This window comes from Larus michahellis, chromosome 7, assembly GCF_964199755.1.
Source record: "Larus michahellis chromosome 7, bLarMic1.1, whole genome shotgun sequence".
Taxonomy (NCBI): Eukaryota; Metazoa; Chordata; class Aves; order Charadriiformes; family Laridae; genus Larus; species Larus michahellis.
The window spans coordinates 32,227,574-32,246,615 of record NC_133902.1 but is presented as its reverse complement, the minus strand read 5'-3'; the positions used below and the strand labels follow the sequence as shown (position 1 = coordinate 32,246,615).

At 38.0% G+C, this 19,042-nt stretch overlaps 1 protein-coding gene across 1 annotated transcript in view; it reads right to left on the bottom strand.

Moving 5' to 3' along the window:
* Positions 1-1,052: 1,052 nt before the first annotated feature.
* LOC141745967 (uncharacterized) overlaps positions 1,053-19,042 on the bottom strand; it is a 243,352-nt gene continuing 225,362 nt past the window's right edge. The window contains exon 5 of the mRNA XM_074593515.1: positions 1,053-1,550. Coding sequence (XP_074449616.1) covers positions 1,546-1,550 — 5 coding nt within the window. The 3' untranslated portion in view covers positions 1,053-1,545. The remainder of the gene's footprint in view (positions 1,551-19,042) is intronic.

The window sequence follows — 19,042 nt, the reverse complement described above, 5'->3', positions numbered from 1 at the left end:
CTGGGAGAGTAGAGCCCCCTCGCGGGGACAGGGCGTTCAGGGCCAGAAGGTGGGTTTGCACTCAGAAACCGCAGGACAGGGTGTGATAAATGCACATTTCTTTTGCCCTACCTGCATTAAACTGCTGATTGTACTGCATAATCTGCTGGCCAGTGGTTTGGGGGTTGTGACCACGTTCTTTGCTAAGCGTGCCAAGCTTATGTGAGGTACTCCTTCTCATACTGAAGTCTTAATATATAATTTTACTCAAATTTTATTCTTTGAATAGAAAGGGAACATGACTGTAAAGATACCAGAAACAAGAATATTCCATCCAGACTGGAAATTCCACTTAATTTTTTTCCTGTATTAAAGACCAATGAATTGTTACATGCTTCTAAAAACGTGCCTAGATTGTTAGACCATTCTTCAACTTTGCTTTTCCAAGCTAGAAATGGAAAATATGTTTTCTCCCCATAGTTTATCTTTCACAACAGTTACAAGAAAAAAAAGATAGTGCCCTGTTCCTTCTGTCACTTGTCTGCTATATTTTTATGATTATTTCATTGAGCAGAAGCAGGCACTAAGCCTTTAACTAAAAGACAAGTTAGCATAACTATTTCTCAGCTACTGAACTGGCATTTGGAGGTTGTGTTCATCTTTCATCTCTTCGGCAATGCAGAGGGAAAGGTACTGTCTGACTGGAGCTGGTGACTGCTTGCAGTTAATCTCATGTGAGATTAAAGCATAAATCCATCAGGGTAGATGGTATATCATAATGTACTGGAAAGGACCTGACTGTATGTAGTTTACCTTATGTTTGGTGGACCTGAAACATTAAAAAACCTGTGTATTAATTACTTCTTATGAATTTCTTCAGTTTCCTGATGAATCTTATGGTCCTAATGTCATGCTAGAACATACAGATATTGGCAGGACATTGAGCACCCCTTGGAGCTTCTGGATCTTGCAGCATATCCAGCTACATAAATTCATTTTAAGAGATTAAAAAATTTAGAAGGTTGTTAGAAAATATTTTCTTCAGAGTTTAAACACAGTAACAATGCTGGGAAGACCCCCTGAAATATTTCGCAAAGAACTTTATTATACACAGAACAGTAACGTAATTGAAAAAATAAAGGCAAGAGAGTACAGTAAGAGGAAAAGTAGCAATTAAATTCTAAACTTTAGCATATTTGTATTAAAATATTTAATTCCTCTATAACAGCCAACTAGTGCTGCAGTAAGTATTAGGTTTCGTACAAAATGTGATGCCAATATTCTTTTCTTGGAAGTGATAACATTTCAGTTGTATTAAAGAGCGGCTCTTCACTGTGCGAGATGAAGATTTGTGTTCAGGGTGAAAGTGATCCAGGAATCTTCCCTGACTTGTGATTGTAGCTGGTCTAAATCCTTGCAGAGCCTTGACTCTGTCTCTTGTCTGTCATTTTAATCTTTGTAGTCGCAGTTCATATGATAGCAATTGTTCCTTCGTCCTACCCAGAAGACTTTTTTTTCCCTAGATCAAAGCTTCTTCTGGTGGTGTGTAATGGAAGAGTTAACACTTCAATCTAGAAAAGAAGATATTTCAGTCAATGAATAGAGATGCACTAAATAGATAAAAACAATGACTTTGGAGTGACAGTGACAGCATATATGCAATTCAATATGATTTTAAACAAAATATAGAGTTTCTGTCATGTTTAAAAATGTATATATTTAAAAAACAATTTCACAGAAATTGGCAAAATTATTTGTTCAAAATAACGAAAACAACTGCCAAAACGTTGATGCTCCTTTGATAATGTTACCAGTTGTAGTGTGGTTTTGCACACTGTAAATTCAGTGGCAAGAGCTTTTGGCCTTTTTCCACTTTATCAAGAGACAGATGTAAGATCTGTTAACATTTTTTCCCTTTCAATTACTATGGTATATTGTCTAATATTTTACAGAGATCAGTGTTATCCAGAAGTCACCATAACAAACCCCTTTAGAAATGTGTTCATCATGTCACGAAATGCTACATTTGTTAATTATCTTTACTTAGCACTATAGCAGACCTTCAAATTAATAGCTATTGCAAACTATAGGCAAACAGTAGGTGCCTGACTTAATTAACTCTGACTCTGTGTGATGTGATTTGTATCTCGGTGTTGCTTGTGCTAAAAATGGGCACTGGTTTTCCTATGGCATATGGCTGTATTTCTCCAAAGGGCTGTGCTATAACGACTTTAGGATCTAGAATACTTTATTGTTACTTCATGATTTAGTTATCGTTATGGCCTGCAGATCAGAAGATCTGCAGGCACCAGGGCACAGCTAATGGAGTAATGCCAAACTAATTGCATTATTGTTTTGATTAAGAACTCCTGTAAATAACAAATAAAAAACTATTAATAGGAATACCAGAACAGATCTGCTGTATGGTCTGGATAGAAACAGGCTGTATGATGACATGGGTGGGATCTTCTGAAGGGCAGAATCCCACTGCGCTCAAGGAAGAGATTTCTTATTTTCCCCTGCAAGGTTTTAACTTAACTAACTCCAGTCCCAGCACTGTGGCTGTGCGCAGTTCCTCTCAGCTACCCAGGGCAGGAATTCGGCTGCTCAGCTTCTGGTATGGTTATACTTCTTTGCTATCCTATTACTGGTAAAGTATCATGAAACTTCATGAAAGTTCTGGGGACTCCATGACTGCAGCTGAACAACATTGCGAAAAAACTGCCTGCTTCCCAGGAGTCCTCCTGGACAGATTTCATCCTCACTGTGGGGAGGATCATGTAAAATAATGAAACTGTTCTTTTTTGAAAGCACAAATCAATCGTGAAGAGTGCTTACAAAAAACCTGTCTGTGTACAGGTGGCACTCTCTGTCAGCCATCTCTGTGTCCCACTTAACAGGAGGCATGCCACCATACTGACGCATACTTCAGTTTTTTACAAATCTGTAAAAAATTGTTTGGTTTTGGTTTTGTTTTTTTTTTTTCCAAAATATGCAGTTGTGAATGTCCCATCCTTTTTGATCACGGTGAAAAGACTTCTGCATTTTCAGGCATAAAACGCAGCATGAAAGTATACGCAAAAATGGTAATTTTCTTTAACATTTTGCTACAGAACGTGTAGTGAAGCCCATATCAGAAAATGTCATATATAATAACTATCAAGCATTAACCAATAATTATATCAATTATAATAATTGATACAATAATTAGAGTTACACCATGTTTTAATACCTGATGAATATTAATACTTTTTTTGTTTTTAATGGGCTTTTTCCTCAGATGTTTAATTTGAAGGGAGGCACTATACTCATCTTACGGTTGGTAACTGTACTTTCTATTTTGAGTTGGGTCCTTACGGTCTTTGCAAAGTACCAAATGTTCCTATTTCCTATGAGAAGGGTTTCCAAATAAGCCTTTGGCAATATTTCTGAACAAAGTGGGACCAATGTCTCAAATCTCCATGGGGCTTATGAGGCAAAATGACTTCAGCAGAGAAAGTAGGTTAAAGCAAGGACAGAGAGCCTCCTCAATTAACAGAGCTGAAAATAAGCACAAATACTCCCCCCATGCAGTACACTTAAGATTCAGTAGTTCTGAAAAACAGCACAGGTCAAAAAGAAGAAAATTACTAAGATTTACAAAAACGTTCCTTAACTCTTACTTGGATGAGGTGTGCTGCAAATCTGCTATGACTTAGCTTTAAACTGGGTTTACTTTACAGATGTAGTTTAAAAAAAATTCCTTTGATATAATCCTAAAATTTGAAGGTAGTCTTGTTTTGGACATGAACATTTCCTGAAAATCCAATTTGATTATGTTGTGTGTTCCTGCCAGTATGCATGAGCGAGTGTTGGAGGGTTTGGGGTTTTGTTGTGGGTTGTTTTTTTTTTTTTTTTAAGTATTGGATCATAGGTAATTTGCTTGTATAAGAATTAACAGAAGAAAGACTGTCTTGTTAATCAATTCTTTTTAGAATTTCTTATTTCAGGGATGGAATCTCTAGGAGTTAAAATGTATTCCTATTTTTTCCCTACCTAATCAAATAACTGTTGTTATTTTCTACTGTACCAATTGTTAAGAACAATATGGGGTTTTTCCCCACCTCTTACCTATAGCTATAATGAGCTGTTACTTCTGGAAACCCTTCAAGTTCCCTAACGTATTGTTCCACTGCTTCTCAGCTCCAGTTATGAATTACCTTGAATGTAGTTATCCATTTTTAAACACTGAGGAGTTTTCATAGCTCCAAAATTTACTGATAATGCTTCTATCACTTATGTGTCATTCTCTATAGTATCACTGTGTATTATTGTGGGAAATTAAATTCTGAGACCAGAAGCATCTTGTTTTTCTCAAATTTTCTCCCTTCTTTTCTTAATGAAACAGTGCCCCCAAGAGCTTTTATTTAGGAAGGGGCAGTTTAAAGTCAATCAACTATTCGCCAGTATATTAATCTCTAAACATAAAAATTCTGCCAAGCATTGCGACCAGAGATGTTGGTTTGAAGGACAGTTGAAAGACAGCTTATTTTGGTTTTCTTATTTTACGCCCAATAACGGAAAGTTAACTAAATGACTGAATTCTTCTTGTATTTCCAGTATGGAGACCTCTGCCTGCAGAGGACATCTTTGCTGGCATCCTGAAGGAAGGGAGGATGCGCTGTCTGCCAAGGCTGCAGAGCGTTGCTTCTTGGCAAGTTCCTTTATTGCTGGGCTGGTTTTGTCCTTTGCCGGTTGACATCAGGACAGCTGGCAGCAGCCCAGGAGGCAGCAGGAAGCACCGTTTGTTTGTTTGTTTGTGTGTGGATAAGCAGAGAAGAAAGATGGCATGAAGTGAAGAACAACAAGGAGACAGCAAACAAGGAACAGCTTTAGCTACAGCAGTCATAAAAATACAAATAAGCCTATTCGGCATTTTCCCAAAAATACATGAAATATACATGAAAATAATCATGAATAGCCTCTAAATCTCATAGAGGCAGATTTTTATAATGACCTGAAGTGATATAATTTTTAGCATTTTTTAAGTGTTAAAAGTCATCACTACTTTTTCCGAGTAGTACGCAACAGTTGATTGACAGCATTATGACTGTTGAAAAACTGAGGAATCATCATCAAAGCACCTAGTAAATTCATCATCCGCAAAGGAGGAATTTTTTAAAGCAAATTTAGAAATGAAAAAATGACACTTTATCTGTCAATGAGCCTTTACATTCAGAGAGAGCATGAGGGAGAGGGGAAGGGTAAGAGAGAAAAAAAAAGGCTTGAAAACAGGAAAGGATGCAACTGGGGGAAAAATATCCCTTCATTAATCTTTGCATTCAGTGTAGAACTGAATTTAATATATTATTAGCACCACAGAGAACAAGAAGAGCAAATAAGGAAAAAGGAAAGAATAGGGTGGGTTTTGTGGAAAACTAATCACTGGCTTCAGTCTGCAAACTAGTTGTGTAAGTATTTAATCATAACGCAAAGCTGTCTGCAGATTACCTACCATATACGGACAGGACAATTTGGACTGCGGATCTTCCCGGAAAAGACGATACTCAGTTTAATCTGACTGATTGATGGTATATAAATGTTGTAGTTATCTACAGAAAAGTAGCTATTTTTATGGTTAAGTAAAAGGTTGTACATCAGAGTGATGCTACAAGTTTGTGCACAGGCACTAAACATTTAGCTCTGATTAGCTCACTGCTGGGAGCGGCAAAGGGAGCGAAAGGGACCAGGGACTGTGGCTGACAGGCTGAGGTTGGTTTGTGAGGGGAACAGCCAGGAGAAGCAGGCATGGACCTTCACTTCTCTGTAATGAGTCGGTCTTCTCCTGGGGTACCAGACCTTACTGGAAAGGAAGGCAAGAAATCAATGAGCTCCGCACCAAAGAAAACTATTTCAAAATAATTTAAAATGAAAGGTAAGAGCAGCTGCCTTACGCAGCAGTTACCCTACGCAGCAGGAACAAATGAAAATCCATGAAATGGAAAAGAAGAACTCCCTGTCCCGGCAGACAGTGTCCCCGCCAGTCCCGTATACCACAGTCACTGACAGATGAGCTTTGCAGCACGCTGCGATGGTTAGCAACACAGGCTATTTCACACCAGACCTGGGGAGCTAGCAGTGTGTAAGTGCAAGGCTACCAAAGTCACACATTCACGCACTTCAGCGGATTTTCCAGTGCCCAGCTGAGGCACCTTCTGGCTTCAGCAGGGTCCCCTGCCACCCACTGAGCTGGTGACCCCCCCAGCTTTGCTCACTCTCTCTTACTCTCTGCTGGTTCAAGACAGCTGCCTCCTCCACAAACAAAATTTGTTCCCTTCCACTATTTCTTACACCATCCTGGTGCCCTAATATTGTCTAACCCTGAAAAACATGTACCACAAATAGAGTATTGGGTAGTTCTATGTCTTTCTCTCCATCCCGTTGCATGGGTTGGCCGTAAATTGAAATTTATAAATGAAATTAAAAAACATACATATGCAAATAATTGCTTTTAATAATTTTCAATAATCTGCCACAGGAACAACTCAGGACTTCATCTACCACAGAAGTAGGGAGTTTAAATAGTAGGCAGAGTCTCCCAAAATAGCCTGCTAATAGCTCTCTTTAGCAGAGTGATCTAGTTTTCTCAGGTGTATCTCAATTTAAACAACAATTTCCAGCCAGGTCCTAGGCCACTGAGAGCTTTAGGGGTTGAAGCCAGCACTTTGAGCTCTACCTCGACGCTAGACAGAGCATTTCAGACTGATAAATAAGTGTAAAAGGCTTGTGATGTGATAAGATCTGTGCCAGAGCAGTAATGCAGTAAACCAGATGATGTTATTCAGATCAAGCGTGCGGCCAGCCAGATGTGGTTATTTCAGGCTGTACGGATCTGTGTGAATGAAGACAAGTATGAGAATGAAAAAGTACTATAAAACACACACACAAGAAATAAATCGTAGCATTCCCAGGTACTCCCAAGCTCCAAAGAATAAAACTATGCTATCAGTCGTGGAAGCAGCACCAGAATTAAGCTTAACTCTGTTTGAGACACGTAGCTACATTCCGCAGCTTCCCTCAGCTTCATTACACATTCACTAATTTTCTTTACATGGAAATTATAAACTTGTTCTGAGTTGCAGAGTGTGTCCGTTCTTTATCCCACTGAGTTAAAAAACTTAATTATTCCTTGTTGCATTAGAATTATTATAATTAGAATTAGATTCCCTAATAATAATTAAAAAAAATGTGCTGTGATTTATCTGTCAAATGCATCTATGTAAACAATCTTTTAAAGGCCATACTGGCTTAGCAAATAAATATAAATAAAGATCTATGCTCTTAATCACTATTTTATGGATCTCTATAGCTTTGACACCACACGTCTAGTTTTTCCAGTCTGCATCACAGCACATACCTTAGAGGCAGGTAATTAATTTTCTACTCCGAGAAAATTAAACAAGTACTCTCGAATTTTTAGGTGCCTTGTGATAGTTACCGACACTTTGGGGTGAGTCACTTGTGTTTTGTGCTTGATATAAGCACAGGAAAGTTGTGGTACAGCTAATCAGCACGCCTTTGCACTAGGCATTCAATGCATTATTTGCAATTCAGTAGATTTATTTTGTTCTGATTAATAATCTGACAAATTTCTGAGCTTTAGGAAATATTTCTCTATCTAAAATTCATAGACAGAAAAATAACTTAATGCCTTTATTTTCTAGCATTCAAAATTCAGCATTTGCCTTTATCTGGAAGGTTGTTCTTTTTAGCATTAACCCAGTTAAATATGACACTTGAACGGTTGCATTAATGACATTTCTTTTCCCAGTACAGCAAATAGTTTTGCTGCTCTTGAAATTTCTTGCCCTTGACAATTGTAGTCAACAGTTTTCAAGTTGCGTTAGCAATACCAAAATATTCTCCCACACAGCAAGTCACTTGCTGGTAGAGCAGTGACCCACAAGCCCGTATGTAGTGTTACTCCTGCTTGAAACTATAGTATTCCATCTTTGCATTCCTTATTTACATGGAGTGTGTGGGGGGAAGAGGAAGTCTGCTTTTTTTTTTGGGGGGGAATATTTGAAACTAATTTCCCCATCTATAGAAGTCATTTCTACTTCAAATTAGAAGTAATTTCAATTGCAAAAGCAGGCACTAATTTTTCCCTTTCTTGGTTTGATTTCGATGTGACAGTAAACTCGCCAAAGACAAAATGTTGTGGAAAAAGGAAGATAATTGATGGTTTTATAACTGAGATTGAGTGAATTTTGAAAACTATGGGAGAAAGGTGACCTCTGTTCAGAAGCCTCCCTGCTCATTAGCAGATGGCTGTGGTTTAATGATTCCACTGTGGTGCAAAGAAGGAATCAAATTAGATGTTGTGTGAAGCTGTCATTACTCTGTGTGTTTCTCTCTATAGTTCCAGCTTAAAGCACGTCGTTGCTTTCATAGCAGCCCCTCAGATTACTGTATCTCATCCTTTCCACATCAAAGTGCTGTCAGCGCTTTTATAGTATAAAAAGGATGCAGAGATAATTTTACAATACATTCTCTTCAAACAGCATTGACTTGTACACTTGCAACATTTCTTTTTATTCTGGGATTTGCAAAAGAAGAGGCACTAAAACGAGTAGCATCTTAAAACCGAACAAACCCAGGAACGGAAACATCTATTTAAAATTGGACCAAAGCACCTCTGCAGGGATGGTGAGGATTTCAGAAAGTTAATTCTTCTCAAGCGCTGTCTGAATTATATTTCAGCCAGCTAGTAAGAACAATTGTGAGTGTGGAAAACGTCCATTCTTTGAAGAGCTTGGATCATCTCTTTTACTAGCTGAAAAAATATAGTACCTTAAAAAGTCTTCGGTGAAATACAGAGTAAGTCATACCCTACTCCCAACATCAAAGGCACAGCCTTCAGTAGTAACCAGTGTGTAGAGGGCTGGGCTTGCTGTGTTGACCTAATAAAGCTTTATGACAAAGTAAAAAAAAAAAAAAAAAAAGAAAGAAAAGAATACAGGAAGGGAAAGAGTGAAAAACAGCAGAAAGACAGAGCTTTACAGGACTGGCTTTAACTTTGTAGGACTTTCTTTAAATCCACTCTGCCAAGAAATGTGCTTTCTTCTTAGATACTCATTATGCAGCCACGCATACCTAATCTGTCTCACATTGTATTTCCTAGCCATCTTTGTCATTTCCCAGCATCTATATAAGAGGTTGTCACAGAACTGGGTAATGACAGGACGGGGAACAGAAATGTGAAAAACTGATAGATGAACTTCAAAAGGGAAGGCAGCCTCTGCGTGGGCAAGCAGACAAGCAATTTGGTGTGGTTCATCTGCCCATCTCCTGTTTCAGGTATTCTCAACAGCTGGGATTGGAGTGACATGATGTAGGACTTTGCCTCTTTCCCCTGGTGGAAGGATAAAGGTGTTGGATCTTAGGGTGTCATCAGTGCTGAACTGTGCTTGCTACAGTCAATCTTTCCAAAACAAATAACACACTTAGGTTTTCTGCTATTCTTCCTACTATTTTCTACATAGGCAAACATAGCTCTGGAGTTCCAGGTGGATGTGGTGTGCCATTCTCAGGAAGACTTGGGGATCTCTGCCATGAGATGGAAGTTGAAGGCAATGCGACGCAGAGGAAGAATTCCAGACAGGACAGGCCTACCTCTTGCCACAGAAAGGATAAGGCTTGGTCAGAAGGCAGGAACTGCGTGTTTCTTTCACAGAGAAATTCTAGAATTTTGGTTTCATCTCAAATTTCAAAGAATTCAGATTTTTTTTACAACAGGAAATAGAACTGCAAATTAAATGCAACCAAAGTGTTGCATTTCATTTTCAAGATTATAATACCATATTCAAAGAATTTTTTTCAAAATAAAAAAGCAAAGCATTACTGTAAGTAATAGATAAAAATTAAGATAAAGTAAGATAAGCATGCTCACATGAAAGCATAGAGTTCAATGAGAGAAAACAATATTTGAATAACTCATTTTTTTGAACTTTATGGAAAAATAACTTTGAAATTATGGGAATGAATGTTTAGATCTATAGACAGTACGTTTGTCAGATCCATCTCTATCTAAATACTGTTCACCTTTGTTTTGGAATTATCAAATATTTGCACTCAGAACTATTTCTTCGTTTCTCAGTCGTCTTTTGCTCCCTTATCTTATTAGCATATGGCTGTCAGTCGTGTGTCCTTGCCTCTTCATGAACGCAAAAGGACAAACACTTAATAATAATGTTTCATCCTATGCAGAGGTCACAAACTGGTCTTGGTTATGTGAGTGTAAAGCTGGAGAAACTCAGCTGAGATCAATGGACTTACTCAGGCCTGAAATCAATTATTACTGTGGTGTAAGTGAGATGGAGCCCAGCTCATCGCTGAGTTCTGGCATTGAGATGCAAATGGGAACCGTGGGGACGGCAGAGCGTTGCCCAGGCATCTCAGCAGCAGCCGGGTCGCACGGTGCTCCTTGGCACTACTCGTGCGGAATGGGCCAGCAACAATGCCGGGGCGTGCCGGGGGCTGCGTCCCGTGTAGCTACACGGCCAAGGAGCAACCAGGGAGAGATTCAATAGAAGTTGGCAATTGTTATGCAGCCATGCAAGAATAGAAACAAAATGCAGCTTAAACACTCCTCCCCTGACCCAGCCCCTGTGATTATGCCTCCGATAACCACAGTGGTGGCTGGCACCCTGCTGGAGACATCTCCGAGTCTGCTAGGAGTGCACTGAATTGCTGACAAGTTCCTTTAATAACCAGTACTAGACTTTTTTATATCTTTCATGTTTCTGAAATGGTTGTTGTGCCCATTTTTCCATTTCAGTCTCTGGCATCTGTGGGCACTGGCACTGAAGCAGACCCCAGTGGGATGCCTGGAAGCCAGTGCTGTGCCAGGTTAGTGATGGGCTACATCAGTTTAGATAAACTGATGCTTCCTGACACCCACCCTGTGAGAGCCACCTTGTAGGAACAGGCTGCAAACACACCACAAAGTCCCTTTCCATCTCCTTCCTGTGTCTTACCTCCTACCGCCAACCAACAAGCAATTAAGAACATGAAGTAACACATTATACCAGTTTAAAAATTACACTTCCCACCCCATGCGTGTCATTACAGCTCTTTTTACGCAGAGAATTTAACCCAAAGTGGCATGTATCTCCTATTAGTGGCCAAGTCTCAATTGTTCTCGCAGAGGTACCCCAGCAGCACAACGGGATACTCCGGGGGGCAGGGATCTGCAGACGCTCCTGAAACCCCGTCCCCCGGGAGCCTGCTCTCCAGCCTGCATTAGCTTGAATAAAAGGCAGAGATGCTTAAGAGTTTTCCTTATTTTGCCATGTCAGTATTTTCCCATATAGTGACTATTACTTTATATAAGACAAAATAACACTGAAATATTTTTACTGAAACTGAAATAACTGGAAAAATAACTGAAAAAACTGTTATTTTTTTATCCTTGGTGTTTATCCACTAGTGATTTTTCCCCTCCAGTAGCTGATGTTACTAAGCGAGGAGCAGAAATATTGATTAGGCAGCTAATTCTGAAAGCAAAGAATGACATCAAATTTAACAAGCAAACTAATCCTCCATTTCTTTTTGCTTAGTTTTTATTACAATTATTTAATGCTCTTTACTTTTCTCCATTTGTTATGCTACAATTGGCAAATCTGGGAAATAACTTAGCAAATAAATATATAACCCCTTGATAAACCCCTTGATCTATGACAAGCAGTGGATAAAGCCTCATTTGGAAGGGATCAACAATAAATATTAAGGAATTGCTTGATTTTTCTGAAGTTTGCTTTTGTTTTCTTTTGTTTTGTTTTTTTCTAAAATCAAGTGTACAAAATATCAACTCAATTTTGCACTAAGTTTGAACTAACTGATCTTGTTCTTTGAAAATAGAGGAATTCCAGCATGGACAATATTTTCTTCACTGGATTTGCCACTTTATTTTGAAAAGTCTCTCAAATAGGGAAACTTTCTTGTTCCTCATTTAACTCCCTATTGCAAACTCCATATAACATTACAAGCTGTTGTCATACCTACCATATCAATATCCTGCTGCTAAAATGGAGGGTGGGAATATTCTTCATCCTTAGCATTTCTAGACAACTTGTACATATTATCTATTATATGCTCTGCCCACTAGTTATTTAGAAATATCATAAAAGCTAATGAGAAAACTGACAACTCCTATATTATCACCTCTTCATTAAGCTTTTCCAGTTAAAAGATTTACTACAGAATCATAAATGTACCAAGTTAAAGCCAGTGTTTGAGGCACACCCTGTTTTGGTGAGTGATGTATCTTTGCTGTATACAGTCCTCAGAGCTGACAAGAATCAGGATAACGAATGGTGGCTTCTGCTCCAGCCCAAAGTCCCCAAAACAACCAGAGGAGTCCCTAGGCAAAGGCTGAGGAGGGCAGGGATTAGCTGCCCCAGACGTAAGAAGAAACATCATTACTAGAGCCTGAGAACTGAAGTGTGGTTGGGGCTAATAGGTCAAACAAAAGGAATTTTCTTCACATCGGTATTACAGAATGAAATTACAAGAATTTGTAAAAAAAAAACATAGTGAGGACACTGAAGATAGATAGAAAGCATTATGTTTCTAGTTCTGGGGTGCAAAAGTCTGTGTCACAGCCATGCCTGCAGTAAATGCTGTCACGCTGTGGGCCATACGCTTTTAAGTTTCTCAGCAATTAATAAAGTCATGACTCTGCTTCCCCCAACCTCCCCCACACAGCAGCTAATTATGGGGTGTGCTGCCCTGGCATGCTCTCTCACAGTGGTGATACTTTGAAAATCAAGTCTAAATGCATCTTCTTCTCACAGGGAACACATAATAATTCTACCGACAAATATCAAGACAAGACTTTGCACATCAGCTTTGAGATGAAAATATTCTGGCTGTGACTAGCGAGATAATTGGACTGCGTAGGAGGCATACAAGTGGAACTCCAGTTTTATATATGGGCACACACTAAATAATTTGCAGGTATTGTGATCTAGCTAACCTCCTTTCTGCAGATCACCTACCAGATCTAGAGCATTTATTTTCTCTTGCTAGCCACAAATCTGAGATGGTCCTGACATATGTCAATCAAACTTCTAGAAATATCATTCATCACCCTTGACACTGAGTGTCTTGACCATGCACAAAATTAAGTGATAGGCTGATTAGTTATTTATCTGAGGGCTCTTGTAGTGGCCAGAAGTAAGAAATAAGGACTGCATTTAGAGCCTTAATCCTTCCCGAGCTGCTGAGTCACCTCGTTTTCTGTAGACTACAGTGAGGAATGGAAGACAAAAGCCCTTCATGGAACAGTGTCTTTGGAGAGGAGTGTTGTCTCACGATAGCCAGCAAAGCTATGCTGGCAGTGGGGACAGCTTCTGTGCTCACTCTACATCTGATATTACTCAAGTGACATTGCTCAGAATATTACATAGTGCCGGTATGTCAGAGCAGAAGGGCACTGATGTGACCAAATTCTGTACTTGTACTTATTGAAATAAAAGCCATAATAGAATATATATATAAATATATATATATATATAAAAATTTCTTTCCTCTGTTACTGTGGTGATGAGTCTTAAAAAGGTACTATAATAAACACAATGAAAAATAATTATTCCATGTAAAAACAAACAAACCCCTTGCTCTAGTTCTCTTGAAACGTCAAGCAATTCTGACTGGAATGGGAAGTATCTGCTACGAGCAGTGGATTGTATGATGCCGCTAAAGCATGTCTGCTTTATAGAAATAAAACTAGTGAATTAAGAAAAAAAAAATACTGATACGATAAGATTGCTTTACTTAAATTACTTGCTTTGAGAAATCACTGAAAAAAAAGAGGCTGTTACCATTTTTTTAAAAAACTGGAGTATGCTCATGGTGTTAAAAGGGTGAATGTGTAAAAGCAGTGAATTGTAGAATCTTTAATGTTGACCTTCTTTTGATAACTTAGCTTTGGCATAGCCTCTGCTTTTAAATGAGAGCACTGGGTTTGTACTGCTGGCTTAAATTCACTGTCTGGCTAGCGAGCTTTAGCAGGTTTAGTGCTTCTCTGCTTTAGACACTAGCATTTGTATGTTTTTTTCCTCCCCAAAGAAGTAAATTATTTATACAGCACCAACCTTTTTTAACCTAGCTTCTGACAGGCTGGGATTTTTCCAATCTCAGTTGAAACTGTCTAAATAATTTATCGAGTATTCTTTCAAAGTACAATGAATTCTGAAACCTGAGAAATGTTAAATGAGATTCTTTGCCCTTCCAGTGTGAGTGGGTTACTGAGGTTAAGCTAGTATTTTCTTTGAACTTTTCTCAGTCCCTGTTTTCTCCCATTGTACAGAGCCCCCTTTTTCTCTCCTACTGTCTACCTATTCATTTTCATGACATTTTCTATTTATCAGTCCTTTCCTTTGTGTTTCTGTATCTCTTGCTAACTCTTGCCTTGCTGATGTCTTCCTATACTTCTTCTTAGTTACAGTAAGACAGTTTTCCCTGCAGATGGTCCTTCAGATAGAGGAACCACTGATTTCTGTCCCCCAAGCTGTACAGGCAGTTATCGGGCCAGCCAAATGTCCTCAGGGCCGGATTTCCCAGTCCAGCCAAATTTAACTGAACCTTCTCCCACCCCCGCAAAGAAAATGGTGATGAATCATAGAACAGTTTGTGTTGGAAGGGACCTTTACAGGTCATAAAGTCCAATCCCTCTGCAATGAGCAGGGACATCTTCAACTAGGTCAGGTTACTCAGAGCTCCGTCGAACCTGACCTTGAATGTTTCCAGGGATGGGGCATCTACCACTTCTGTGGGCAACCTGGGCCAGTGTTTCACCAGCCTCAGCATAAAAATTTCTTCCTTATGTCCAATCTAAATCTACCCTCTTTCAGTTAAAAACCTTACTCCTTGTCCTATCGCTACATGTTCTACTAAAAAGTCTGTCTCCAGTCTTGAACAGTCTTAAGATCTTTGGTAAAGATGAGCAGAAAGAACTTTGCATAGAACTTGGATCTGCAAACAACACGTAAGCTTGAAAGGACATATTTACAGGTCAGGTAAATACCCCCCCGCTATTTCTGTCTGGTCAAAATTTCCACAAATATAGACTTTTCTATAAAACTTGGATAATTATGTCTCAAAGGGCCAGTATTAGAAGTTTATAAAAACACAAAAACCCCACCAAACAAAAGCCCAAATGACTAGGACTATAAACAGAAGAAAACAACAACAAACCAACCCAAAACGACTTGGGCTATTCCAAATTTTCCAGCAGCTATTTTAATCATTTTAAAATTCTGTGAAATGCTGGCTTCCTTTACCTGAATCAATTAATCCAGTTCTACTCACAAAAGAACTTCCAGTTTTCTTTTCAGAAAGAAAAAGATAACGAAGTAGCACCCCGTATAGATTTTTATGTAGACTCAGCAATTCAGTAGTGTATCCTTTATAAATTAGTGATATCATGAGCTATACTTCGAGACGTCTGAAGTAGTGTCACAGTTGAGAACAGCAGCAGAAACACAGACTCGCAGCTGAGTGTCTGTGACCTCTGCTGTGTTGCAACTGTTTAAACTGAACATTACTCCTTTAAGGAAGCTATTTAATTTTAAAGTTTTAAAGCAAGTCACTGAGCCACAAAAGACGATTTTAGAGCAGCCAACCAGCAGGAGTCCCCATGTCAGAGAAGAAATAGTGCCCAGGCAAGATCTTGTAGGAAACACTTAGTAAGAAATGGCAGTAGATATACGGGTAACCCAGCAACTATAAACTAGAATAACCCCTATTTCCTTTGTCTCCTTCATTTCGTTATGATGTCACACAGCATTTTTCAGAGGTCTTGCAAGGCAACTTCTTCCCCCCTATCCCTCTTCATCTTAACTTTCTGTTTCTGCCATAGTCCCAATAAATACCTTACATGAACAGAGCATAAATTGACCAACGCTCACTGCAATCCATCTCCTGCCACCTTCTGCTGTCCTAAACCCATAAACTGCAGGTTTCACTGTTCGTCCCCCCTTTTCCTTGACAATGGTAGGATAGGAATCAGAAATGAAAAAAAACCAAACCCACAACAAAAAAAAGAGAGATGCAGACAGCAAACAAACTAGTAGGTAAGCTCTTATAATTAGTCTTTGCAATTTGCAGGTTTCTTGCAAATTGTTTTATTTTATGCTTGCTAAAATTTGCCATCTTCTGACTTACATTGAATTCCTTTTCTGAAAGTTCCCTGACACAAAACTACATTCTGTCTCTAAGTCTTAAAGAAAGAGATTTGTTATATTATAACCTTGGGTTATTATTTCATCATATATTGTTAAAAGATCAGTCAAGAATAAAGCTTTGATCTTAATTTGAGGAGTAACAGGTTTTCCAATGTATGGCTACCGTAATATTACTAAAAATACTTTTAAACTGTATGTGTAAAGATTTGTTATGAGATATGCAAGTTTGCATTATTTAATGATATCTATTTGTGGATAATAATTTTTAAAAGTCTACAAAATTTTAATTTCACTCCAATACTATAGTTTCCCATTCATATTTGGTAACAGTGTAGAATCTAATTATGAAGAAAGCTTTGTTTTTCACTTATTTTTCATTTTACAAAAAAGTATACTTAGATCCCAAAAAATAGTAAAGCTATGTTCATTAATTCAGACTTCCCAGTAGATGGTGCTCTAAGTACAAAAACACACACTTTAACATGTTCATAAATTTACGTGTGAATTAGTTGAATACATTACGTGTTCATTAGATTTACAGCTCTTATGTGTTCATAAAGATTGATGCTATGGAGGCACACTGGTCTATAAAAAATTGGAAAAACAGTGGTCCTTGTATTCAAAAGTTTTGAAAGCTGTTGGCTAGATATTTCCCCTAGTATGTCTATGGCTATAGCACATCATTTAACTTCAGTATTTATGGTTTTGGTCACTTGTGCTAACAGCATACAATTATTTTTTTTCTTGCTTGGAGATTATGCATGTTAAATACCAAAATTGACTGTGCTCCACTCCAGTACAGTGTAGTAATTTGAACAGCTACCTAGATATTAAAATACACCAGGTATTACATACAAACATGCACACTCACACAGATGCACAAACTGGAATACACAGATAAATGCTATTAAATAACTATGCATTCACTGGACGCCTCACTTACATATATCTTTACATAAAATATAGTAATATTTCATAAAGGAATTACTGTCATGACAGTGCCTTCCTTGTAAAGTGTCTCCATGTGCAATGTTTCTTTATAACTATAAAAAATGTAAAACAAAGTTACAGAACTGAATTGGAGATCTTGATCTGTCTGCAGTGCCAATTGTGTGTCATTACTTCAATGCTGTAGTTGCTTGTATTTTGTGTCATCTATTTTAAAAAAATGACATTTCAATCTTTCCTCATTTAAAATGGTTGAAATGCTTATTGCCAACATGCAATATGCAAAAAGAAAAAAATCTCGAGCAAAATTTGAACCAGAAAGGTTACTATTCTAAGCAAACAAAACTGGGCTTAAAAATGCTTTATGTATACTAACATATGAGTGCCTCCTCAGCAACACAGCGTGTTGTTCAATCTGTGTGGAAAAACTTTTAGATTAGAGTGAAGTGGACACACAACACAGTAACAGTGTTAATTTGTTTGAAGACGCCTTGTGTTTGCATCGGTGACAAATCTGACAGATACAAATTCTTTCAAATCCAAGAATAATTGGTTTCAAATGTGTACTAAATTAGAAGACTGATGTTTGCAGCAGAACATCGATGCTTAAGGTTATTAATTGCTATTTTAATTTTAATTGGTTGATAATGTTAAAATATTTCATGTATACATTTATCTGTCTCTGAATGTTGGTATTTTAGGTAACATGGCAATGACAGCTTTAATGGGAGCAGACTTGGTCACCCTGCTGTGACAGACTAGTGAATAATACTATTTTAATCTTTCATGTATTGACTTTCTAACTCTTTAAAATACATTCAGCTACAGACACAAAAGATATTGAAGCTCTGCTTAATAAACAATTTAACAGGATTCTGATCTTCATTAATAAATTGAAGAATATATTTACTTACATGAATGCCTGACCTGAAAGTATAAATTTCTTCCTTGCTTCTATATTTACTTGCTAAAACATCCCTTAATCTTCTGGCTTGAGATAACTTTTACTAGGATTGTCGCTAGTGATATGTTTTGCGGATTTATACAAAGATTTTTTACTTTTCAGTGTTTTTCTACCAATGACGTGCTAACTATTTTCTATAACATCAATTTGTCACAAAAAAAAATCTTTGTTGCTTGATAAAACAATACTCAAGGTATTTAAGAAACGAGGTACTGATACTCTTTTATTTCCTGAAAAGCACTAAGAAGAAAGAAAAAAAAAGAAACCCAACAGAAAAACACCCTGCTTCTGCCCAAAGAACGGAGACTTATGTCACCATATGACTACACTGACTGCCATGGTTTCAGGGCACAAGGGAAGGGCTCATAAGAATCAAACAGCAATGTTTCCAGTTGCAAGAAAACATCAATCATGATCTGTGCTTCCCCATTACTGCAAATAATGAGATTTTTAAAAAATTATAATATTTGATTTTTTAAAATTTGTTTTACAGTTCTAGAGCCTTTTGGCTTCAGATTTTCAAGAACTCTGTAACAATCATGATAGATAATTATTTTTTTTAATTTCAAAATAAATCCACACTTCTAGTTTTCTTAGCTAGGCTGGCAGACCTCTTCTGTATGCTTGGCTACATCAGCAGAAAAATGCTGTCTTTCTTATGTCAGTCAGGAATGTGGTGCAGCTATACCAGCCAAAAAATTCCTTCTGTCAGCATGTCTTGAATGTGTACTAGGGTTTCTGCCAGCCAGGCGAGCCTGGCATAGCTGCAGAGGCAGTAAAGACGAGCCTTCGGAGCCGCGCTAGCTGAGGACCCACATTGCCAGAGCCCAATTTAACCTTTGAACAGCCAAAGTGATAAACAATGATCAGCAACTCCAACATATGTTTAAAGCTGAGCTCCTATCCTATGGATAAAAAAGAA